At 41.6% G+C, this 26056-nt stretch overlaps 1 protein-coding gene across 3 annotated transcripts; it reads right to left on the minus strand.

Annotated features, from left to right (window-relative positions):
- Positions 1–25460, minus strand: ERICH5 (glutamate rich 5). 3 transcript variants are annotated; one of them, XM_067711676.1, is made up of 4 exons: positions 25011–25460; positions 8239–9144; positions 6465–6508; positions 1–3371 (listed from the first exon to the last, which is right to left on the minus strand). In XM_067711676.1, the coding sequence occupies exons 1-4, from the start codon at positions 25066–25068 to the stop codon at positions 3345–3347; spliced, it is 1035 nt and encodes a 344-aa protein (XP_067567777.1). In that variant the 5' UTR covers positions 25069–25460; the 3' UTR covers positions 1–3344. The 3 variants fall into 3 exon arrangements, with proteins under 3 accessions (XP_067567777.1, XP_067567776.1, XP_067567775.1); XM_067711675.1 differs by having other exon boundaries at positions 1–1614; positions 6392–6508; positions 25011–25459; XM_067711674.1 differs by having other exon boundaries at positions 6392–6508; positions 25011–25459.
- Between the last annotated feature and the right edge of the window lie 596 nt (positions 25461–26056).

Below are 26056 nucleotides of genomic sequence, written 5' to 3' on the forward strand. Positions count from 1 at the left end.
TACAGAGAAAAGCTTTCAAACACTTTATTTCTAATAACATTCAATCAAAATTGTAAATATTGAACCAGCAGTACAAAATAATTTTATAAAAATGTTGGCCATATTTTCCCTATAGCCAATTATATTCAGTTCTGAGGAAATTATCATGATTATACAAGAATAAAGAGCATGTATCATCAACAAGCATTTAGAGCGCAAAATTTGTACTAGGCCCTGTAGGGCACTTTTCCTGCTCTCTAAAGAGCTTACAATCTTTTCACTGACATTTGGTCAACAGTTAGAAAGCTTTAACAATAATTTCAAATAAAATTTTTAGTTTCAGTGTTTTTTCCTAAGATATCAAAAAATTAGTTATCATAAACTGTGGTCAGCTAAGTGCTAATATACTTGGGCATAGTTGCTCTCTCTGTAACACTAATCAATATTTACTAATATAGCAAGGATTATTGGAACATTCTCTGTAACCTGCTATCTCCAATAGATTCCAGTGAGGAAAATCCAGAAGTGCTATGCTCAGCGGTTCAACAGACATAAAGTTCTAATAATAGTTGTGCTTTGGCTAACTTGCTATTGCAACACTAAAAAAATAATAATCCCTGATTGTATTATGTGTAATGTTAGATTTCCTCTTTTTAAAGTTTATATTTTCTGAAGTTTCTACCATGAACATGTATTCATTTTTTACTAAGAAAAAAGTATTATTTTAATAGTAAAGGAGTTCTTCCTTGCAATTATTACCTAAATAATCACTGTGTCATATACAAGTACTTAGAAGCAGTGTTTTTACCAAAAAAAACCAACAACAACAACACTTTTTAACAAAGCTCTGATATGCAGAAAACTTGAAGCAAATCCATACTGATCCACTAAATAACCACTAGCTGAAATAAACTTTTCATTTGTTTTCACAGTGGACTGCTATGAGTTCACCTTTGGGCCTGGTGTCTTCCTAGTGAGGTGCTGGGGCTGAAACTCCCTCCCAGCCCAAAGCCCCTCTACAACAGTACAGCTGCTGTGGAGAGCCTCTTCTCTTTATCACTGAATATTTTTTTTTAAGTGTTTGGAATCAGGGTCACATAAATTGATTCAGTATACTATGCATTACTTTTTTCATAAATTTATATGATAGCATGAATTATGTTTTGCTACAGTTACTTTTATTTTATTAAGAAAAGTTTGAGAACTACCTATATTTTACAAGGAAAAAAAAAATGAGGCAGATTTCAAACCAAAATTATTGTCCCTAACTGGTTTCTCAGAACTCTTTTTCTGGAAACTGGTGAGGCTTGCAGATCTCTGTCCCAGTAGTGGATAGAGTTATATGTTTATTCATGTCAGTTGCACATTATTAAACAGAAAGGGTAATTTAGATTAACATAATACAGACTGGCCCCTCTTCGACCTTCAAAAGTTATTAAAGCCTGGCTGATGTCTGGAGACTTCTTTCATTAGGCGCAGAAGTAACGATATGGTTGTTAGCTTGCAGTATCTCAACTATTGGCCAACACATTTGCTGGGTGGTATTTCTGAAGTAAAGCTGAAGGTCTCCAGTTTGACTCCATATGGGTTAACACTGACACGGAATTCCTTAACTTTTGCTGAAAGTAACAAGAACTGAAAAGAGAAATTCCACACCTGTCAACAGTTCTCTGAGATTACACTGATTCTGCAATTAAAACCTTGAGATTACAACGAATCTCACTCGTTAACTTTATAAGCTCTGGGGACAAGAGGAGCTGACAAAGTTTTAGATTAAATGATACCTTGTGAGCAAATGCTTTCAACTTTTCAGACACAGCCATGCCTTGCTATTAGAGGATCATTCTCCTTTCACCCAACAGATGCACTAGGCTACATGAATGGCTTTATGATGTTCACATTGCTGACTTTTGACTGCTCAAAGGCTATTAGCTATGCTAGGACTCTTACTGCAAAGCTGAAATGGAAAAAGCAATGAGGTCACATGTTGGCCGCACACTCCTATCCTGTGGGTCCCCCAGGAGTGATGCAGAAAGCTCAGCTTCTCTGTACACCGGTGCCAAATCAAATCTTGGAGGCAGAGTTTTGGGTGAAGTAGAAAAGGATAGCTTTATTACTTTGCCAGGCAAAGGGGAACACAGCAGGCTCCTGCCTGAAAATACTATGTGTCCTCACTTGGAGAAGATAGTGAGAAGTTTTATAGTAATTGTTCAAAGACAGTGTGATCAGCTCATGGACATTGTTCTGATGGGTTGGTGGTGAGGTAAGAGTCGGCATCATCAACCTTCAGGTCCAACTGGTCTGGGGTCTACATGCTTGTGGGCAGCATACCGTCCTTAATCGTTAACTTCTCCCACCTGGAGGGGGTTTCGGTATCTGCAAAATAGCTCAAAGATATTGTTGTGTGCCTCGGTTGATGGGGAAACAGAGCCTTGCCCCAAGGCTGCTCTTGACTGTTTGTTTCTCCCAGGTCTCGCATCCCCTTCCTTCCCTAATTAACAACTGCTTGAATCTGCCTATTGGAACTCAGGGAAGGTCATGGAGGCTGAATGAAGGCTGTTTCCTGTAATCACAGAAATGGGGGACACAGAAAGTCTTTGTGCCCAGGAGCCCCACAGGGCCCTGCTTGGTATCAAGTGATGGTACAGAGCACATCTGGCCAAGAGTTTTGGAGTCTGGTTTGGAATTTCCCAGATTTGCAACTGGCACCCTCTATCAGTAAACGCCAACGTTCACGCCCTAATGGGGATACCAACTGGTGAATCGTTCGTTCACCATTTCCTTCCCAGCTAGATACAGAGAATTCTGCAATCATCTTAATAGATCACAAAACTAGGTTAAAAAGTGGTTGTACGGCCACTGGAATTTGAAAATCCAGCCCTGATGGTAGTTTTTTCTATTAATTCATTATAAATAGCTCAAGCCTTATTCAACTTGTGCATTTTGAATCTGGAAGCAAAATTGATAAACTCCTCTCAGAGTCTGGGGACTTAGAATGCACTTTGATATGCTAAGTCTATATACCAGTTTTAGGCAAAAGAAAAAACTTCTAGCAGTGGAAAGGATGGATTCGTGGTTTTACATGCACTTTTTCACAATGTAAGGACAAAATAGTGATTCGTGGGTTTTTTTCTTAATTAATTAATTTATTTATGGCTACGTTGGGTCTTGTTGCTGAGTGGGAGTTTTCTCTAGTTGTGGCCAGCAGGGGTTACTCGTCGTTGCAGTGTGCAGGCTTCTCATTGTGGTGGCTTCTCTTGTTGCGGAGCATGGGCTCTAGGCGCGCGGGCTTCAGCAGTTGTGGCACGCGGGCTTCAGTAGTTGTGGTGCATGGGCTTAGCTGCTCTGCGGCATGTGGGATCTTCCTAGACCGGGGCTCGAACCCATGTCCCCTGCATGGGCAGGCAGAGTCTTAACAACTACGCCACCAGGGAAGCCTGTCATTTGTGTTTTAAAATGTGGATGTGTAAGCATACACTTCTGTTTTAGCATATCCACATAGCCTGGCTTATACATCACCCTTTTTAAAAATTTATTTATTTGGCTGTTCTGGGTCTTAGTTGCAGCATGTGGGCTCTTTTAGCTGAGGCATATGGGCTCTTAGTTGTGGCAGGTGGACTCTTAGTTGCGGCATGCCTGTGGGATGTACTTCCCTGACCAGGGATCGAACCCAGGCCCCCTGCATTGGGAGTGTGGAGTCTTAACCCCTGGACCACCAGGGAAGTCCCTACATTACCTTCTTATGAAAGTAAACACAAGAAGCTTTATCATCTTTTCATAGAGGGACAAAAGGATATGGGAGGAACAACTTTACTTCCCATTTTATACCTTTCTTTATTATTTGAGTTTTACTACAGGCACTTATTACTTTAATTTTGTTTAAAAAAATAAATTAGCAGATTATTTAGATGAAACGTTTTAATTTTGGAATATTCAAATATTATGGAACATTTCAATTTTCTTTATAGGTTTTGAATTACAAAGTTATTAATATTATCTAAAAGAATAATTTCTAAAAATGTCTTAGTAACCACATTAAAGACCAAAGACAAAAGTATAGAAAGTATCAGAAATGTATACAAATTTCCAAATTTTTCTGAGAATAAATGATTTTAGTTATTATGGAAAATAATGGTATTAGTAAGTAATTTTAAAACTTTTACATTACAACTATATAATAATGCTTTTGAGAAAGACTTCTTTCAAGAATGAGCTCTGAATAGAGGTCTCTTTAACATATGTTAGAGATTTTTTTTTAAATCCACACAATGGAGAATGGACCTTTATGCCTGTTAAGTAAATGAATCCTACTATTTGAGTACTTGATGCAAAGTACAATCACTTTTTAAGGTGATCATACTTTACACTAAGCTCTGACATTTTCTATTTACTAGATATCTATATAAAAATACCTTTGGGTCAGGAAAAACACCTTTGGATTACAAAATGTAGCTTGAAAGATGTTATAGCAGTTCTGAGTTATGTAACTTTCTGACCCCAAATTATTACTGTTTTTGGAACTACCCTAAATATATAGTCTTACTAAGCTTGAGCAGCTTTGGAATGAAAATATTAGTGTCACACAAATTCATATTTCAAATTCAATATATAAAGAATTCTATATTGGTTTTTTTGTTTGTTTGTTTTGTTTTTTTCTCGCAGTACACGGGCCTCTCACTGCTGTGGCCTCCCCCGTTGCGGAGCACAGGCTGCGAACGCGCAGACTCAGCGGCCATGGCTCACGGGCCCAGCCGCTCCGCGCATGTGGGATCTTCCCGGACCGGGGCACGAACCCGTGTCCCCTGCATCGGCAGGCGGACTCTCAACCACTGCACCACCAGGGAAGCCCTATATTCTTTTTTAATGAATTAAGTGTAAATGGGAACACTTGGTATTTATTATTCATTTATTGATTAGACAAACACTTATCAAGCACCTATCATGTCCCATTAAAAGAGCTAAATGCATGAATTCAGACACATAAAACAATCCTTGTTCTCAATCAAATCACAACCCAGCTTCTATACTTTGCAGGAAGGATGAAGTCACCTACTCAAGTAACTCCTCTTGTTGGCTACCTCAACTCTTTAAAGTCAGAAACATACACTAACATTAAAATCAGAGTAAGGATGATAATTCTTCCCTCTATCCTATATTCTTAAAATTAATTACATCATCTTAATAGTCAGTTTAATATAGAAGCTAAAGTAAAAATAGTCTAGTTAATTCATCTGAGCAGTTATCTTTAAACCACATATGTACAAATAAGATAAAGATATAAAATGTTTCCAGAATATAACTCTATCCTGATATTCATAAACACAAGGCACTCATTGGTGGGCAAGATTGCTACCATTATTATTATTCACATATCATCGTTTACCAAAATCCCTTGCAACTTTGGAGGAATACTTGAAAAGGGACTTTCTGTGGTGTATCATTTTAACACAAAGGAAATAGTATAAATGGTTTTTAAATCCTGATTTTTCAGCTCTTTTCCACATCTAAAGCCTAATATTAAATCAGAGTAATCTTAAAAAAAAAAAATAGGGCCCAAGGAATAGACTCCACATAGGCAACAAATCTAGGTTTTAATTCTTGCTGTTTGTTGCCTCTGAAATATATTTAAAAGTCAGTTAATTTAAAATACCTTTAATGTCAGTCAAAAGGATAACACCAATTGAAACACCTCACATAAGTATAAAATCACTAGACGATTCAAAATGGCACATAAAACATGTATAACCTTTCATTGTGAAAATGCCTAATCTTATAACAGCACCAGAGTCTGCATTCCTTTACGAAGAATTTGGTTACCATATTTAATACACCACGATCAATAAGGATGTATGGTAGTAGATAGACTTAAGGTGAGAAGGTAATTAGATGACATACTTTCCCAGGTTCCCACCAGCTCTAAATTCTGTGATAGGAAAGAAATACTACGTATAGTTTGCCCGGTTATTGTTGATCATTCTTACTCCATCCTAATTCCAACTGTATGACTTTATTATCATGAGCTCCCTAAAATCTGCTAACTCCTTTCTCCGGCCACTTATACTTAAAGGTTTATACTTTCTTTTAGGGTCTTATTTTCTACACTGAATGGACCCATTGCCACAGTGGAGAAAACACCCTCACACTCTTAAACGAACATATACCCTAGTTGGTATTGGCTCTAGCTATTGTATTTTTCGTCTTTTTTTTTGTAGTTTTGAATTGTAAGTAGCTAGAAAAACTGTTCACAGCTTAGCAGTTTTATGGAACAATGTAATCAAGAACATGATAACCACACTCCTTGTATAAAACACGTAGATGTTGAAAGATAAGATCTGTAACCACAAACTTCACTGCCGCTTTCTGTCTTCTCTGTTATAATACGCTGTGTCCGTTCACCCTTCCATCACCATACCTATATACGGGGCTGCTGAAAGACCCACAGCTTCTCCCGTTTCTTCTTCTTTTGTTTCAGCCCCTTCACTTACTTTCTCATTCTCCACGTCTGTTTCAACCTTTTCTCCTGTTTCACCTGGAAAAGTAATCAAAGGTGACATTAAGAGATACTTGTTTAGCATTAGCAACAAAGTGCCCCGCAGCTGGTTTCCAAGGCGGGCAGCTCTTGCTCTTTAGGTCTAGACAGTAAGTTTCTCTGGTGGTGTCAAGAAAGGCATTTGCCCTGGGTCTCGCAGATCCTCGGAGTGGCCCATGTCACTTACCATTTCCGAGTCTTCGCATTTTCTTATATAAAATCAGGATGCAGAATTACCCAAGAAAGACAGTAGAACATATTACAAATAGAAAATTCCATTTGTATTTAATTCAAAATGTGTTCTATGGGTGCCCAGAAAGCGTCTTGTTTGGTCATTCTGGTGTTTAAAGAAAACAATCATTGAACTTTTAAAGAGTTTAAACATTTAAAAGCCTGGCCATTGCACATACAAATTTTTCCCTAAGAAGTCACTTTGGGCAACACTGGTCCCCGTGCTTTGAGTGGAGCCCAGAAGCAGCTGCCTCTTTTGATAGGATGGTGCTCCTGTTAACCAAGGTGCCCGGGGCTTCCCACAGCATTACATATGCCCCTCACTTCACCCGCTGTCATTATCCTAGGCCCTAAAGACTTGAGTTTGCTAACCCTGATCTAACAAATATATACCTTTACTTGCTTCTCCCTTGTTATTCCCAAAGCACTTTTATATACCTTCACTAAAGCACTTACCTCAGTAGACTGTAGTATTTTGTTTAAATTCTGCCTTCTCCCTGCTAGACTGTGAGCCCCTTGAGAACAGGGAGTAACCCATTATTCCTGCAGCTAGCAGATGATTAGACACTCAAAAACTGCTGCATTAACTAATGAGAGAATTAAAAAACAGATGAATGTTTCACTTAATTATACTGTAGGGTGAAGCCAAAATTTACTAAAATGTAAAACCTGCCCTAGAAGATTTTTTTTATTATAACTCCAATAAAGAACAGTATAGATACCATTTGCTTTATACTGGTAAAGTACATCAAAAAAAAACACCATTTGCTAAGACGTAATACATTTCTCTAGTCTTCTAATAAAGATAAAAAGACTATAGGAGGACAGGAGCAGGCTGACAGTAATTTTCTAAGGATAAGAGTGCAAAGATGGGGCTTCCCTGGTGGCACAGTGGTTGAGAGTCCGCCTGCCGATGCACGGGACACGGGTTCATGCCCCGGTCCAGGAGGATCCCGCATGCCGCGGAGCGGCTGGGCCCGTGGGCCATGGCCGCTGGGCCTGCGCGTCCGGAGACTGTGCTCCCCAGTGGGAGAGGCCACAATGGTGAGAGGCCCACGTACCGCAAAAAAAAAAAAAAAAAAAAAAAAAAAGTGGAAAGATGAAAATGACACTCTAAGAGTCATTATTTGTGTGTTCTTTCATTAAAATGTCAGTTCCTCCACTGACCATCTTTAACTTGTATCCTCATGCCATACATGGGGCCTGATGAAGAGTGAACTCGGAAAAATTCAGAAATTTAACATTCCTTCAATATTCCATTTTATTCAACAATGAAGCTCTAGGTTACAAATCTGGACACAGACTATGCTTTAGAAAATTTGTGCCAGAAAGTCAAATGCCTGTTTTTCAAGTATGGAATCCTTTTGGGTTTGGGTCAAATGAACTTCAACCACTGAAACAGAGACTAGAGGGACTGTGTCAGCCACCCCTGTCCCCCAGAGATGATCTTTTATGGAGCACACCTAAACAACCTGAATCTGTGACAGCATGACTTTTACCTTCAACGTGTTGGTCCTCTTCGTTAGCATGAATATTCCTGACCGTTTCCACATTTGCCCCTGTCTCTAGAATTTCTGCTGGATGTTCCATGTTTCCAACTATTCTTTCAGGTTGGATCTGCTCCATGTTTCCTGGACCTTCAGGAGTTTTATGGAGCGAATCATCCTTGACAGCTGTTTCCATAAGCTGGCTTCTGTCTGATACTTCTGGTGTTCCATTCTCTCTGGGAATCATCTCTAGAAGTTGGGACTGGTCATCTTCTCCCAGCGTTTCTTGAAGTAGCTGCTTTTCAGCTGTTTCCACAAGCTGACTTCCTTCCAATATTTCTGGAGATTCCGTCTCCTTGGGAACTGTTTCTGGGAGTTGGGACTGTTCATCCGTCCCCATAGCTTCTTGAGATTGTAGCTCTCTAGCTGCTTCCAGAGGTGGAATTTTCTTAGCTGTTCCTAGGGGTGTCATCTCTCCGGCAGCTTGTGGATTCTCAGTACCTTCCACTGCTCCAGGAGAGTCCCTCTCTCCCGCTGTCCTCAAAGGTTGACTCTTAGCTTCTGCTCCTAAAGCTTCGGTCTCAGCGTTTCCTTTAAAAGGCTGAGCCTCTGTCACTGCTTCCACGTCCTTCTTCTTTTCTCCTGCTCCTGGAGTATCATCTTTGCCACCTGGCTGAGGTGACCCAGACTCCTTCAGTCCCTTAAGAGGCTGAGTTTCCTCTGTGGATCCTGGTGGGTCTGCAGCATCCTTTGCCAGGGGCTGTTCATGGAGGGATTTAACACCATTAGCTGTAGACACAGCTGAAATCTTGAGCTTTTCTAGTCGAGGAAGGCTTTCGTTTTGTACCTTGCCATATAAAGTAGATTCCCTTCCCAGTGTGCGTGGTTTTGGTTGGACAAAGCAGGACTCACTTTCTTCTGTGGTTGAAAAATACATATTTGAAGTTACTTTTTATCATTCATTTGAAAAGAAAAAAATACAAATTCTTGTTTAGTTTCTATCCTGAGAAAGTGTATTGCTATCAAGAAGTAGATTTAACAGTTCAAGACAGTCCTGGGTACAGTACAGTTGAGAACAGAGAGGCCATACCATGACCCTAACATGCCCTAAGTCAAATCTCTTTAGTGTTTTCAGCTCAGATACCTAGTCTTAAGCATGAAGATCCCCCAAAATCACAGGTTTTTTTCCTGTTTGTTCCTTGTGCACCTTCTCATGACTCCAGTTCCATATTCTAATTTAGTACCCTTTGTTTCCTCATGCTCTTTCCTCTGCCCCACCCTTTCTCCTCCTTAGGCTTGGTAGAAGATTTTATAGCCCAAGAAGTGGTCCTTGGGCTGCTAGAGAGGTCTTACCTTCCCCCTAAAGCAGAATGGCCCTCAGTGAAAGGAAAGGGTCCCATGACAGAGAAGCCCCACTAGGTCAAAACTAAGATGTCTGGGAGAGAAAGTGGCAGGCACAGTCCAGCCTGAGTTTCATTTCATTTGGGGGTCCTGGTTAGAAGAGAAATCAAGAAAGAGTTGGGAAACATGCATTTTAATTCTGGCTCTTCCGCCAACTGTGTGACCTTGGGAACTTAGCTCCCAATAATCATATCTATAAAAATGGCAGTGAATCTGTCTCTCCTACCTACGTCAGAGTTGCAAGAGGCATCATATCACATTAAACAATGAATGCATAAGTGCCCTCTGGACAATTTAAGAAAGCAACGTGGCAACATGTTTATACTCTTTGACCCAGTGATCCTACTTCTGGAAATTTACCCTAAAAGCAGAAACTTCAGGGAAATGCTCTGGGGGAAAGTATATCATCCCAGTATTCTTTATAACAGCAAAATCTGGAAAACAACTTAAAAGTCTAATAATTTGGGGGAAAGATCAATAATCCATTGGGTGGAATATTATTGTGCCATGAAAAAGATGATAATGAAGACCATATGCTAAAATAATAAAATAATTATTATATAATAAGTTAAAAAATCAGCACTCCCAGTTGGGTTAATCAAATAAAATAATGGATATAAAGTGTATATTAGCACAAGGTCTGCTGTGCAACTATGTGCTCAATAAGTTAGCTATCAATTTTACATACAGTATGATTATAGCAATGTTGATCATTGGAAAGGAGAAAGACAGGAAAAGCAAACAGAGGGGGAGATACTGGAAGAAAATAAACCAGCATGTTAAAATGGGCCTCTAGGTGATATATTTCCTCTTCTACCTTTTTTTCCCCAAAGATAATTTTTCATCTTTTCTTGTTCTTTTTTTCCCTAAGTTACCCCTGACCCCAGCTATATATGCATATCGTTTAAAGAGTTACCTGCTTATTTAATGTAAGTTAAGACATACAACTAAGACTCAGGTCTGCTCTCTCTTTTCCCCTTCTCTAGGGTCAAATTTAGCTGTCTGGGAGGGATACTTTTTTTTCCTGTATCTTTAAGTGAATTGCTACTTCATTATTTTTTAGTTTGGGTATTTCAACTAACTCCCACTATAGAAAATAAAGACTTAGCTCTTTTTTTCCGCACCTCCATCATCCTTCACCCTCTCCCATTACACATTCACATTTCCTTTCAATTCAGTAATTGCATATTAGTAATGATTTAAGATAGTAATCATGAAACTTCCCAGGTGTTCCAGTGGTTAAAAATCCGCCTTCCAATGCAGGGGACGTGGGTTCGATCCCTGCTCGGGGGACTAAGATCCCACGTGCCGTGGGGCAACTTAGCCTGTACACGCTGGAGCCTGCACGCTGCAATGGAATATCCCGCATGCCGCAACAAAGATCCCACATGCCGCAACTAAGGCCCGATGCAGCCAAATACATGAATAAATAAATATTTTTAAAAAAATAAAATACAATAGTAATCATGTTGTAATTTGGGTTATATCGATATTCAGTTATATGTACACATAATTAATATGTCTGCTACGAAGAACTGAGCCATGTAGTAAACTATTACTTGTGTAAATAAGTTTTAGTTTGTTTTTCCCGAGTTAGTAACTGTCATGGATCTTCACGTCCTTAGTTTATGCATTCTCATTACTTCATTTCACTGCCAATTGTTTCTCTTTTTAATACATTTATTCACATCAAATAGTCTCCCACCCTACCTCTGCGACTGTGTTTGAATCCCCCAGTGGAAAGGAATTAGAGCCCGAAGCCGGAGAAGCAGAGTTCAGAGAGGATTTTGTGAGACACAGGACACAGGCTGTGGGCCTGGGGTCCAGAGCTGGGAGGAGGGCTAGCCTTCGCCTCCCCCTCCAGCCTCATTATGCACGAAGCCTTCAAATTAATAGCACAGAAGGCAACTTAACAGAAGCAATTTCTCAGGTCTATAAAGAAATTCATTATGACAAGATAATTCATTTAGATACCACACAAAGGATGTTTAGGCGATGGCTGCGTTAGGGAATTGACAAGGAAATGTATTATTATGCTAATCACAGATGTCTGCCGAATTATATTTTCTGCTAAAATAGTTATTACAGTGATCAGTACTGTCAGTTAAATGAGACGAATGATTTTCATCCAGCTGTGCCAGCTGTGGGTGCATTCGATCGTCATCATTCTTCTAGAGCAGAAAGCTTGAAGGAAAAAACGTGTTGACACACCCAAATCATAGCCACTCAATTTTATATTTTGAAAAATATATTATGCTATCAGGCTAAGTCAAGTATTTTTCCCCTAAAACCAAAAGCTTTGTGAAAATTTATTTATACACAAATGGTGTCTTAAGTTTCCAAAGGATCTATCAATTTTTGCCATAACTAGAACGTTGATGCCCATGATCACAGTATCGATTTTCATTCTTATATACTTTTTCTAATCTTACTGGCATACGTGAAGTAGAGAAATGTCCTCAACATATAATATTCTTATACTGTAACCTGAAAATAGTCAACCAAGCTGGGAAATATTACAAAAGAAGTCACTGTCTCTAACATTTTTCTGAGGTAGCCCCAAAAGCTAAAACATCTTTAAAATGATCACCAAAAATTAGAGAAAATGCGAAAAGTGTAGTGACACACTCATTGTGTAATTCATGTTGATTAACTGCACTCTGAATTTTGAAATAAATGTATTTTGGAGTTAATAACTCCTCACTAATCACTCAGTAGTTCTTTTTCCTATGTGATAGAAGAGAGTAATCTGCTCTAAAAGGGAGGACAGAGATCTTATGATCTTGAAAATGACACCTCCAATGTACTAGGTTGGAATCCTCATTCTTCCACTTACTAGCCTTGTTAAGCCTCTTTGTGCCTCAGTTTCATCACCTGTAGAGTGGGAAGAGGAGCGGTCGAGCTGTTGTGAGGATTACACGAGTCAATACCTGGAAAACACCAGCACAGCGACTGGCACCCCCTGAACCCAAGCAAGCTAGCCATGGAAAGCGTTACACTTCACCTGCCAGCCCTAGCAAGGAAGAGACCGTGGTGGACACACAGAAAGGGAAGGTAATTCCATTCATCCTAATACTGGTACCTTTCTCTGAGCCTATTCAGAAAAAAAGAAAGATCAGAGTCAATACATGAAAAGGGTTGGAAAACAAATGGTTGTTTCAAACCCTCTCTCAGAGGACACAATACTAAAGACTACAGTCACCACAAAACTTCCTTTCTTATGCTTCGGAATGTTTTTATCCCCAGCTGCTGAGGGAAGTACAATTTGGGGATCCATCTGGGCTCCTTCCTCTTCAGCTGGAGCAGGGCATTCCAGACTGTTCTGATGTTCAGTGTGACCCCTTATCCCATCATTTACTTAACTGTGCAACACGGACAAGTTACGAAACTCTCTGGACCTGGTTTCCTTATCTATCAAATGGGGATATTATCTTTGCCTTTCAGGCTTGTTAGGATCATTGATAATTCTGAGGTGATATGTGTGTGATTACTCAACATGGTATGTGACATGAGAAGGTACTCAGTAAACAGGGACGCAGCCAACGGCTCTGCAGGTTTCTCAGTGCATGGGGTGTGTCCCGCTGAAGGGGCAAGGGAGAGATGAACTCCAGCCTGTGTGCACCAGCAAGGTTGCATGCATCAGGGGTGGGAAGGGCAGCGTTTTCTGATTTCATAAAGGTCCTCTGTGGGTTAGCAGTAGCCCAGTAGTAGTCAATAAATTATAGCTAATTTAGCAACAGAAAGAATGAACTGCAACATTAAAGAGCTTGGATAAACAGTCCCCTAAACACTGTAAAGTTGTCACTGTTGACCTATAAAATTCTGTTCTTACTAACGGTAAGTTTTAAATCATGATTGTTGATAGAGAGTGAAGTAGTATTCATGTCAGCCATGATTTGACCAGATTTGACTGGCATTAATAAAGGCCACTGTTAGCTTTTATATAAACAAATATGTTTCATTCTGTTTGTTGGCTTTAATTTCATTTATTCATCAAGTATTGATCAAGTGCCTACTATATGCCTGCTCTGGGCTAAGCACAAGGGTTACAGCAGTTAACAAGGAAGATCTGGTCCTCGCCATCCTAGACTTTACTGTCTGCAAGGATTTTCAAATAATAGCTACTTCCCATATTAAGCACAGCTTGGTACCTACGCACGACCTCTTACCCAAGGGTCTCCACACTCTGTCCACGTGGTTTTGTGAATCCCCAGGATAACTCCTTGAGGTGGAAGAAGGTTCTACACCATTTCTTCTAGCACTCTAACTTGAAAAGCAGTGAGATCTTTTGTTCAAAAACAGGAGACATTTTATGCCTAATCTGTATTATTATGTAATAAATATTGTGGACAGATGCATTGTTTCCACACCCGAAGTTGTTTAAGGATGTGACTGTTTTCTGAACCCTACATTTTATCAAATCATACACTGCTCTGGGCCTAATCCTTCGGTGCTCATTATCTCTCTTGATTCTGTTGTAAATTGATCCCTGCACAAATTTGTTGTGACAGCTGAACTAACACAACCCTTGTTGCAAGCACCATTGTGATAGGCACACAAAGAAATTAAATACTAGGCAACATTACAGAAGGGATTAGAACCAGAACTAACATACCTGAAATTCACATTATGGTGGAAGCTTTTTTACTCAGTTCATTACCCTAATCAAAAATGAAAAGTTTCTACCCAGCAAGGAGAAAAACTTGAGGTCAATATTTCCTAATCCATGGCTGGGGCATATCAGCCATCCCAAAGACCTCACTGGATTGTCTGCTGAGTTTTCTAGAGAATCAATGAGAAAGGGCATCCTGGTATTTTCCCTTGCTGCCACCATTTCTAGGTAATGGGTTACTCTTTGCTGCGGCGCACGGGCTTCTCATTGCGGTGGCTTCTCTTGTTGTGGAGCACGGGCTCTAGGCGCGCAGAGGAGTCAGTAGCTGTGGCATGCAAGCTCAGTAGTTGTGACTCGCAGGCTCTAGAGCTCAGGCTCAGTAGTTGTGCCACACGGGCTTAGCTGCTCTGCGGCATGTGGGATCTTCCCGGACCAAGGATCAAACCCGTGTCCCCTGCATTGGCAGGCGGATTCCCAACCACTGCGCCACCAGGGAAGTCCCTAAAATTAGTTTTGATATCACAAGGTAAATGCAATAAAGTTTGAAGGTAAATCTAATTTTGAAATTTAACTACAGAGTAACAAGAACATGTAGTTGGAAAGATACTTCTGGAATACTTAATAAGTACACATGGAGATGGGGGGCTTCTGCCTAGGGGAGAGGCTGACATTGAAGAGCTACAGAGCCAGTCATCAAACATAACAAATAGTCACCACCTTCAGATATGATTTTCTAGTTTCATTTTCTTTGGTTTCTTCTAGACTCCCATCAGATAAACTCTTATTTCAAAAAAGGTATTTTACAGTGATTGCATAAAACATTTTAAAAATTATCCACAGTATTTGTACTAAAAAAGGCAAGTTTCATTGATTGATGGTCATTATTGGCACATGGGAATCCAACATTTGAGCAGAAATCCAGTCTACAAAATCAAAGACTCGTCAGTGAACAAGGAAAAAGAGAGAGAAAGTGAAGATTATGTCTCTGACATGTATAAATTGTGACACTTCACCAACCTAAACAGGCCTCGCCCATGATGCTTCACTAGGAACAAGAGTGGCTAACATTTATTGAGGCACTGTGCCTAGACCTTTACAGGGATTATCTCATTCAATCTTCCCAACAACTCCACAAGGTAAGTCCATTATTATCTCCATTATATAGTTGAGGAAATACGGCACAGAAAGATTAGGAACATTTATCCGGGAAGGGTGCACAGTTCGGAGTAGCAGAGCTCAGATGTGAGCCAAAGGAAGTGTGATCCTACTTTGAAGATTTAGGCGCTTTAAAGCAAATTGTGGTTCCAGAACCTGCACCATCAGTATTACCTGGGAGGTTTTTGGGTTTTGTTTTAGTGTTGACTCACAGGCCCACGCCCAGATCCACTGAACCAAAATCAGTATTTTTAATAAGATCCCCAGATAGTTAGCTTATCTATGGGAGCACTCTGGGTTTATCAGGGAAAGGCATGATGGAATTAGTTAGGAGAGACTAAAGTGGATGACAAACACACAGAACTGATGGGTGTGGGTGTCCCGTGTTCTCCGCAGGCAGTGCTGCCCATCTTTAAACATTGGGTATGGTCTCTGTCCTCATGCTAGCATGCCATGGCAACACAAGAGATGAGGTGAGTATATTGCTGCAGCAATGAAGCAAGGGCCAGAGCTGATCTAAGTGAGCTCCATACCGGGGAGCAAGATTTTTCTCAAGCTTCCTCATGTCCCAGAACTGACTGGGTTTGCTAAGCCTCCACCTTGGCTAAAAGACAAAGAGGTCTTCTAATTTCTCATCTGAAAGGAAGGTTAATACTCGCTGCGCCTCGCTCTCTAAGGGCTCTGAGCAAGCGGCTCCACCGGTGCTCATATTGGTGGCTGTTCTCCCGGCTCTGTCTCTGAGGCCACTGTGTCTGTGCCTCACTCCATCACGGTGCAGAGTACAAAAGTGCCTGCGGCCAAGAGCAGGTGTCTGTGCTCAAGAAGGGAGTATTCCCATTAGCAGTTAGCAAGTCTGTGGCTGGGATGGAATACTTAAATTTTGCAACAGAGCAGTCAGAGTCACACCAGACATTTGGACCTCAAGTCTGGGTGGTTAGTGTACCCTGAGAGCCCCCCAGAAAAAGCAGTGGGCAGACCAAGTAGGATTGTGAGCCCAGGTCTTTCAGCTGACCGCTGCTACTGCTCTCTCAGGTTAGGGATCCACATGCAATTCAGATGACTTTGCTGCCATGGTTAGTACAGATCACATTAAGGGAAGTGAGGGGGGGCTTCCCTGGTGGCGCAGTGGTTAAGAATCCGCCTGTCAATGCAGGGACACAGGTTCGAGCCCTGGTCCGGGAAGATCCCACATGCTGCGGAGCAACTAAGCCCATGCGCCACAACAAGAGAAGCCACTGCAATGAGAAGCCTGCTCACTGCAAGCAGAGAAAGCCCACGCACAGCAAGGAAGACCCAACGCAGCCAAAAAATAAACAAATTAATAAATTAAGTAAATTTAAAAATAAATAAAGTATGGACTTTGGTTCATAATAATATATCAAGCTTGGTTAATTTCTTGTGACAAATGTACCCTACTAATGTAAGATGTTAATAATAGGGGAAAGTGGATGTGGACTATATGGGAACTTTCTGTACTATCTTCATAATTTTTCTGTAAATCTAAAACAATTCTAAAATCAAGTCTCTTTTTTAAAAATTATAGTAGCAAAAGTACAGGAGCAAGTAACCTAGCAAAATAAGCTCTAGAAGCCTTAGAAAAATGTTCATAAAACTTGGGCCATTCACGTAACCGCTTTTGTGGTTTTTGAATATTTTTGTACCACTTGTGCTATTACTGACAGTATTTTTGTCACTTTCCTTTAACACATTTACTAAAAAGAAAAAAAGCTCAGAAAATCAACAGATTCAGATCTAGACCTTGATCTTGAGGGAAAAAACAAAACTTGATCTTGGAAAAGCAATAAAAATTGAGATTTACTAAAATTGATATTAACTGATCATTTTTTTTGAGGACTTACTAGACAATATTCTAAGCCAGGGGTCAGCAAATTTTTTTCTGTCAAGGGACTGACAGATGGTAAATATTTTCAGCTTTGCCAGGCATAGGGTCATTATTGCAACTACTCAACTCTGTCATCTGTCATTGTAGTGAGAAAGCAGCCTTAGACGATGTGTAAGTGAATGGGCATGTCTGTGTTACAATAAAACTTTATTTACAAAAACAGGTGGTGGGCTGGTTTGGCCAGCAGGCCAGTTTGCCAATCCCTGGTGTAGGCAATATTTAGGTTCCATTTAGTTCCATTAGTGTGCTATAGGTACACTACAGTATTAAATCATTTATTCCTCAGAACAACTCTATGAAATAGGAACTACTGTTAATCCTACTTTACAGATGACATCACTGAGGCATAAAGAGGTTGAGTGGCTCAAAGTCACACAACTAATAAATGATCCTGAACCATGATTTAGACCCAGACAGTCAACTCCAGACCCACATTTTAAATTGGAACTCTATACTGTCTCTTAGTATGTTGAAATTCTCGCTTTCACGTGTGCCCCCCACCTCTTTCTCTCTCTCACACACACACACAAACACACACACACTAATTCAAGGTGTACAGGTGATTATAGCCTCTCACAACCATCTAGTCCGTAAAGGACTTCCCTGGTGGCACAGTGGTTAAGAATCCGCCTGCCAATGCAGGGGACATGGGTTCGAGCCCTGCTCTGGGAAGATCCCACACGTCGCAGAGCAACTAAGCCCGTGCACCACAACTACTGAGCCAGCGCTCTAGAGCCCGCGAGCCACAACTACTGAGCCCATGTGCCACAACTACTGAAGCTGGCACGCCTAGAGCCCGTGCTCCGCAACAAGAGAAGCCACCGCAATGAGAAACCCGCGCACCACAACGAAGAGTAGGCCCCGCACACCGCAACTAGAGAAAGCTGAGCGCAGCAACGAAGACCCAATGCAACCAAAAATAAAAATAAATTAAAGAAAAACAAAAAACCATCTAGTCTGTAGAGGCTACTCCAGGGCAAACAAAGGAAAAGGAGATTAGCCAAAGGAAACTATGCAGTTCCTATCAGTCTTAGGAAAATGGAAAAGGATAAGAATAAGGAGGGGAAAAAAGTTCCTTATCATTACCAATGACAGTGAGAAAGAAGCAAGGAGGGGGGTTTGGGGAGGACATTTCAACAGAGGTCCTCAGTGGGATGGCTGAAGGCAAATGTTCTCTCTCAGTAAGAGAAACTACTAGTGAAAGCAATAGAGCAGTTGGAAGGCCTAGCCCAGGGCTTCCCATCTCTTTAATGTCACAAGCACACATAGAATATGGTATTTGTGCAGCACACGGGGCACATGGAGAAAGCTGTACCCAGAGGGCTCGGACCATCCCGACCCTGCCTCCCTAGAGGCTGGGAGGAAGGCTGGCACACTGGATCCCATGCTCACAGGCTGGGAAGCTCTGATACATACAGCACAGGGACAAATGTATTTCTGTCACCAAAAATAGACTAGAGCAGCATTAGCTGGGCAAGGCTGAGAAGATAGATGAAGCAGGGCGGTCTGCAAAGGGTGGAATGTTCTCATCCTGCAGGGACCCTTTAGGACTGGGTTTTAAAGAAAAGCTGCTTATTGAAGAAAGCAGAAAGGGCCTTTTCACTGAGTATAAAGACAAACACATTACAGGCTTGAAAAAGTATTGTCCCCGAATGAGTGTCCTGGTGAAAGAGGCAGACAATTAATTGATAGGAAAAAAAAAAACTTGATTTGATGGTACATCCTTATGACTGTAGGGGAAGAAAGCAGATCGCAAGGGCCTTTCTTTTAGTGAAGAGGAAGCAGGTCTATCACTGACCCCCAGGGGCCTGGCATGGGGGGACCTGGGGGAGAGGAAGTTGGAACAGCCACAAAGGAGCAGGCCGAGGCTGGGGGCTCAGGTCGTAGAGAAGCCTTGTTGAGCAGCCTCTTGACTGAGAGTCATTTCAATCTTTAGCCTATGAAGTCAAGTTCATTTTATACTTATCTGTCTTACGCGATGTTAATTGGTGCTATTTTGATGTCCACTTTGAATTATACTGTCATGGCCATAGAGTAAATTGTATATAAATGAAATGTGACTTTCGGTGACCTGGAAAATATATAGATAGGGCAGAGATGTCATGATGCTTCTTGTATCTTTATACATCTTGCCTCTCCTACTTAATGTTCATTTGGACCTGTCACTTATCTAAACGGGCCTAATATGAATCTGCTCATCTCAAAGCAGGTAAAGCCATACAGATTTGAAAGTCGAGAAGGGTTTGGTAGGAATAAAGAGCATGTTATCAGGCCTCGGGGGCTTTTGTCTTATTAGAAAAGCCAGGCTGGAGGAGAGGCCCGAAGACTGTTGATTGTGTCGTCTGAGAAAAGAGGGTCATCTCTCTTGGATGTGGGGCTACGGCCACACAGTCACCACGTCACCAGAGCCCAGTCCAGTAGTCCTGGGGACCCTACAGCCCCTTGGGCCCTTCCACAGAGAAGAAAATAGTGTCAGCTGAACTTGACCCCATGACACAGGTTGCCCTTTCTTTTCTCCATCTCATGACCACCCTTGTTTCTGAGTACGCTAGCACCACCTGGCTTATTTCACTCACCTTCATAAAGCGTAATGCCTACGGCGTTTTAGCTGTTAAAAACAATGTGAGGCTTTATGGTTTGGATTTTTGGGGTTCCCCCCCCCGCAATCTTCATCCTTAAAGGGATGAAGCTCTGACACCCTTGAATACACACAAAAGAATGATCTCTAGCACCTGATGGCAATTCCCAAGGAAGGGTTTAAGGAATGTGAACGACAGCAACAGCTCCGGGACTGTAAGGAAGCTTCTGAGGCCATCATGATACTTCCCTGACATTAACACTCACTTGGAGAGCTATATTCTGATATTTCGCTTTAAAAAAACAAAATCATTACCTGTACTACCTACACTTATATACACCGGGATTCGAAGCCTGGCCAAGTTTGATGGTTTTTTTAATCAGTTTTGGTGAGCCTTTCAGGAACCCTCACAAGTATTCGTTTTTTATTTTAAACTTGATGTTGTAAAACATTAACACAAAAGGGAAAGAGTGAAAGTGTACATGTGAGCTGGAATGTGCAGCAATCTTACAGAAGAATGATTTCATAGAACACAATAAAGCTTTGTTTTGCTGTGTTGATCTTTTCCTGCATGACTAGGAGAGTCTCTTCACAACCCAACCCTGTCTTCTCAAGTCCATCTCGGCCAATGTTACCTTCCAGTCTTTGTTATTCCATGGGTCCTGATGCCTACTCTCCCTCTGCTTTTTCCAGTAGTACTCTCATCCCCCTGAATTCCCATCTCCATCAGTCCATCCATTTACCCAACCACCCCCTCAAGAGATATGGATTGCATTTCTCCTTCGTGGACAGCCACATGACGAGTTCTAGCAGAACCAGGACAGGACCCAGATGGAACTGGAGTTTGTGAAAAGAACAAGAGCTTTGGAGGCACACACATTGGGCTTAAGCCCCAGGTCCATCACTTACTAGCTCTGAGACCTTGGGCAAGTTACCTATCCTCCCTAAGCTGCAGTTTTCTAGCTGTACTTGGTGAAACTAAGGCTCTTATGGGGATTACATGAGATTATGAGCTAAAGTATCTGAAACGAACTGGGTGCTCCTACCTTGTCTCCTGATTTCTGCTCCATGTTCATGTTTTGATGAGGTTGCACTAATGTCAAAAGCCTTCAATTTTAGAAAAAGATGTATTATGTTGTTGATGAGAGTGTAATTTGGTACAACCCTTATGGAAAGCATTTAGGCAGTTAGCTCTCAAAATTATAAATGTGCATACCCTTTGACCTAGTAATGCCACCTCTGGGAAATGGTCTTACAGTTATGCTTGCATACTTTCAAAATGATGTATGTGTAAAGGAATTCACTGCAGGCTTGTTTGCAATGGAAAAGACTGGAAACAAATCAAATGCCCCTTGCTGGCGGTCTGGGTAAATAAATTACACAACGGATTCTTAAACGAGGGTAAAAAAGGAGAAAGAAGTACTCTATATTATAGAGAGATTATAGAAAGAGCTCCATATTTTTAGCTGAAAGAACAAGGTAAAGAATTATGGGTATAATACACTATATTTTATGAATAAAGATGGGAGAGGGAAATAATATTTGCAGTATATAAAGAAACTTTGGAACAATATACAAAAAAAAAAAAGAAAACCTAATAAAAGTATTTACCCATGGCTGTGATTGGAACTAAGCAGATGGTGGAGCTAGGGTGGGAGGTATACTTTTCACTGTACGCATTTTTCAAATGTTTTCAATTTTTTGAACCACGCACATAGTTCTTATATTCCATTATAATTAGCTGTATGTAATAATCAGGCCCACCACAAAGACTTACTGAGCATTCTCTGTGCCAAGCTCTAGAGGTGACACAAAGACATACAAGACTCAGTCCAGAGACTTCTAGCACTTGAATGAAAGTGATCCCATTTATATAATATGTGTATGCCAGAAAAGCCTATAAAACTCATTTTAATGCTAATGATGTTTGTTCTTCAATTACAAAGAAGTGTTTGTCTACTTAGGACTGAAATGTCACTGTGTGAAAATATTGGTTGATGACTGAAGGTATTTCTACAGTACAAAGATCAATTCACATAACTGTGAAATTCAACCCTCTTCCTATTACCTAGGCAGTGTGGACTCCAAGCAGCTAGTGAGAGTTCAGATAAGAACAAACACATGATTACAGCTGTCAGTGGAAATGTACACATTAACCTAGCAAAGAATTTGTCAATAATTACCATCTGTTTACTCTGTCCACATTGTTGCTTAAGCTATAAAATCTCAGGAAGAAGTCTGCCAGAAAAGGATGGCATTTATATTAGGAAAGAGTGGAACAGTAATCACACCTAGAGGCAGGGGGCTGGTAGCACAGGGAGGAAGGTTCAGATGCCAAAGACCTGGAAACCTTTGGGTCCATTAATGTCTATGAAGTCAACAGAATCTCTGTGTTCAGACTCATCAGCTCCTCAAGGCACTGAAAGGAATAAAAATTGTCCTAATATGTAGAACATGCTTCCATGAACACAAGAAATTCCAAATTCAATCTGTCTAGTTGTCCTTTGGAAAAGAAAAGCCTCTTTTCTCACACATTTCAGGGCATTCAGTAAAAATCTATGTGTGACTACCACTTACTAGGCTCTGTTCTGCACTTTGAGTAGCACTGGATAATTATTTACACCAGAGGCCAGTCTCTACCTCTGTCCTCGTCCCCTCCCCCCCACATCTCTTTCCCTAGTGAGTCATCTTTTGGAGGTGATGGAAAGCAGCTCAGTGGGATTCGGTGTCTGATGGGTCAGAGCAAATGTCTGCATGCAATCAATAGTATGGACTATTCCTATTCAGCCTAACAGCTACCTGACCAGTAGTAACTATCTGATTCGTTGGAGCCCAGAAAATAAGTATTATACCTCCATATTTTAGTGTTACAGGATTTTAGAGCTGTAAGAGATCTTAGAGGTAATCTAGTCCAAGCCATTATTTTATGATGCTTTTGCTTCTAGGCTAATACTGCACTATGTATAACAGTTCTTAAGCCAGTTACAGAAAATTGTTAGGCGGAACTGTACAAACAGAAATCCAGTCTACAGGCTAGTTGATGTATTTTAGCTTTAACTCATGGAGTTCTAAGGTTGATATTGTGAATTTTAAAAGAATCTCTTATGATATGAAGATTATCTGTAGCTCTATGGGAGGGCACAGGAAACTTCTCTACATCTATGTAGCTGCTGAAAATATCTCTAAGGCTAAGTGTCCTCCAAATATTCCTAGTTTAAACTTGGAAGCAAATATAAACTTCATATTTTACTGACTCATACTTAGGGATAAATATTTTACTTGTGATAATATTTATTATATTTATATCATATGAATATATTATGTGCATGTACTATAATATTTCTATAATAAACTCTATTATACTATTAAATTAAATTTATTAAATTATAATAAATACTCTATTATACTTTACTATATTTCTTTTGTTGTTTGCATAGTGGATGACCACACACCTAATGGGGAACCAGAGTGATTTGAGACAAAAACAGGTTTAAATCTAGTTATCACAAACTGGTTTAAGGAGGAAAAGAACAGATGAAAGGTCAAGTTCTAGAATCACAGTACTGAGTTCAAAGCCCAGCTCTGACTCTCAAGGAGCCCCGCAACCTCGGACAAACTATTTACTCTTCTCTGTAAAATGGGGATGATCATAATACTTAGTCAAAGCATTGTTATAAGGATTAAATGAAGTAATTCATTCAACAATCACGTGCCAAGCATCGTTAAGCACTGGGAGTACAGTGAGTAAATGCATGTAGGGGACATTTAATAACCTTGGACTATTTTTATCTAAAAGCACATAAACACAGGCTTAGGGTTGTATACGGAATTTAAGGAAGTTGTGAGCTACAGAAACAGGAATGAATTATTTATGGGGTCTCCAAGACCATGGAGTTGAAATGCTAATGAACATACAATAGTATCCGATTACAAGAGAGTACTGTCTGAGGATCAGAAGCAAAATACACCTGTTGATGGATTCGAGATGTGCATTGAGCAATTTATGCAGTGTCTTAATTGATTTTCTATGCAACTGGTTGTTACTTGTTTTAACACTTCTTTCAGAACAACATCTGCGAAAACTTAGAACAGCAATGAAAGCATGAATAAAAAATGAAACGGTGTGACTCATGTGGATGGCTATTTATACTGGCGATAAAATGTTTTTTAAAACAAGGTTACTAAAAAAAAAAAAAAAGACAAGGTTACTCATTCTTTTCTGAGAGGATTAAAAAACCCTTCCATCCGTTGGACACTTCTGTCCCTCCCCAAGAGTAACATTCCCTACAATCATTTGTTTAACTTGTTTGTTGTCTGTCTCTTCCAACCTCAACCCCCAAGAGTAGGGTCACTTACATTGAATACCTTCAGCATCTAGCCAAGCACCCGGCTGTTATACAGTAGACACTTAGATAACATGTTGAATTTCTATATAGGATTCAGTGAAGACCACTTTTTTTTTATCACATGCATATTCGTCAAGAAATACTTAAGTCAAGGATAGAGGAAAATGTATCTGACCTCTTTAAAAGTGCAGGAACCGGGGCTTCCCTAATGGCGCAGTGGTTGAGAGTCCGCCTGCCGATGCAGGGGACACGGGTTCGTGCCCGGTCCGGGAGGATGCCACGTGCCGCGGAGCGGCTGGGCCCGTGAGCCACGGCCGCTGAGCCTGCGCGTCCGGAGCCTGTGCTCCGCAACGGGAGAGGCCACAACAGTGAGAGGCCCGCGTACCGCAAAAAAAAAAGTGCAGGAACCTATTTGATGGAGTAATCTGAAATCTCGTACGTTTAAGAGATTAACAGCAGTTATCATCAATTGAGGAAATTCCGCCTCTGTTGAAGAGAACGCCGTGGCTGACCGCGTTAGGGATTTAAGGCGAACTCCCCGCGCTCACACCCCCCAGCAGGGCCTTCCCACGCCTGGGCTCTCGCGGGGGGCAACGTGCGCGGCGGAGCGCGCGGGAACCGCCGCATCCTGGGGCACAGCAGCGCCGCTCCGGGTTCCACTCGCATACTCAGGGAGGAGCTGCCCCCTGCCGGGCCGCCTGGGCACGAGACGCACCTGACGGACACCCGGGGAGCAAACGACCCGAAGCCCGAGGCCCGGGCGGGGGTGGGGCCGGGTCCCCTGCTCACCGCTGCGGGGCCTGATGCCGTCGCCGGCCTTGTTGAGGGCGCTGCTGGAGCAGCCCATCGCGGGCAGGAGGGCGCCCGGCGGGCGAGCTTGGCCCCCTGTCCCAGCTCCGCGCGGGCTTGGGTCCCCGAGTCCGGATCCCGCGCGAACCGCTGCCTCAGCACCAGTTCCTCCGACTTCGCGCGGCCGCTCCCGAGGCTGCAGAGCGCAAGCCTGGAAAGGAAAGCGAGCCGCTCACTGGGGGAAGGAGCCAGGGTGGGGACAGCAAGGACGCAGAAGAGGACAGAGACAAGGAAGGAGCCAGGTAGGGAGAAGGTGGAGAGGGTGGGAAAGGCAGAGAGGAAAAGGGCTTCAGCAGCGACAGGGATGATGTCAGGGAGAGAGAGGGCGAAGGCCTGGGAGGGCTCATCTGAATCATCGCGAAATCTCTGGGGAGGGGAGGAGGCGATTGTAGCCAGTGGTATTGATTGGTGACTAGATTTGTGATGACAGTCTTCTTACATAACTTCAGTATTGTTACCACAAGGAAGTTTAACGTTGATAACATACTATTTAATCCACTCTCTCTTCGGGTGTGGTCAATTGTCCAACTCAGGACCACACTTTGCATTTAGGTGTCGTGCCTCTCTCGTTTGCTTTAACGAACTGAAGTAGTTCAGCAGTCTTTCTTCGTCTTTCGTTTCTTGTTTTGTTTGTTTTTTCTTTGTTTTGAGAACAGGCCATTTATTTTGTAGAAAGTTTCTGTTTGAGTCTGATGTTTCCTCATGATTGTTTTCAGGTGATGCAGTTTTGTCTGGAATGGGCAGACGTTAGTTGTCTGTGGATTCATATAAAGGGGCACATGATGTCAGTTTGCCCTATTATTGGTGATATAACTTTTTGCTGCGTGCGGGCTTTCTCTAGGTGCGGCAAGCAGGGGCTACTCTTTTTTTTTTTTTTTTTTTTTGCGGTACGCGGGCCTCTCACTGTTGTGGCCTCTCCCGTTACGGAGCACAGGCTCCGGATGCGCAGGCTCAGCGTCCATGGCTCACGGGCCCAGCCGCTCCGC

This window comes from Pseudorca crassidens, chromosome 17 (genome assembly GCF_039906515.1).
Source record: "Pseudorca crassidens isolate mPseCra1 chromosome 17, mPseCra1.hap1, whole genome shotgun sequence".
Taxonomy (NCBI): Eukaryota; Metazoa; Chordata; class Mammalia; order Artiodactyla; family Delphinidae; genus Pseudorca; species Pseudorca crassidens.

What these genes read in the sequence shown, in the direction of transcription:
- ERICH5 (XM_067711674.1), bottom strand. Translation starts at nt 25,068, where the DNA reads ATGGGCTGCTCCAGCAGCGCCCTCAACAAGGCCGGCGACGGCATCAGG. An exon ending in CGGCATCAGGCCCCGCAGCG is followed by an intron (nt 9,145 to 25,010) that starts GTGAGCAGGGGA and finishes TTTCAACCACAG; the next exon opens with AAGAAAGTGAGTCCTGCTTT. An exon ending in TTCAGCAGCCCCGTATATAG is followed by an intron (nt 3,372 to 6,391) that starts GTATGGTGATGG and finishes CTGCCCATGCAG; the next exon opens with GGGACATGGGTTCGAGCCCC.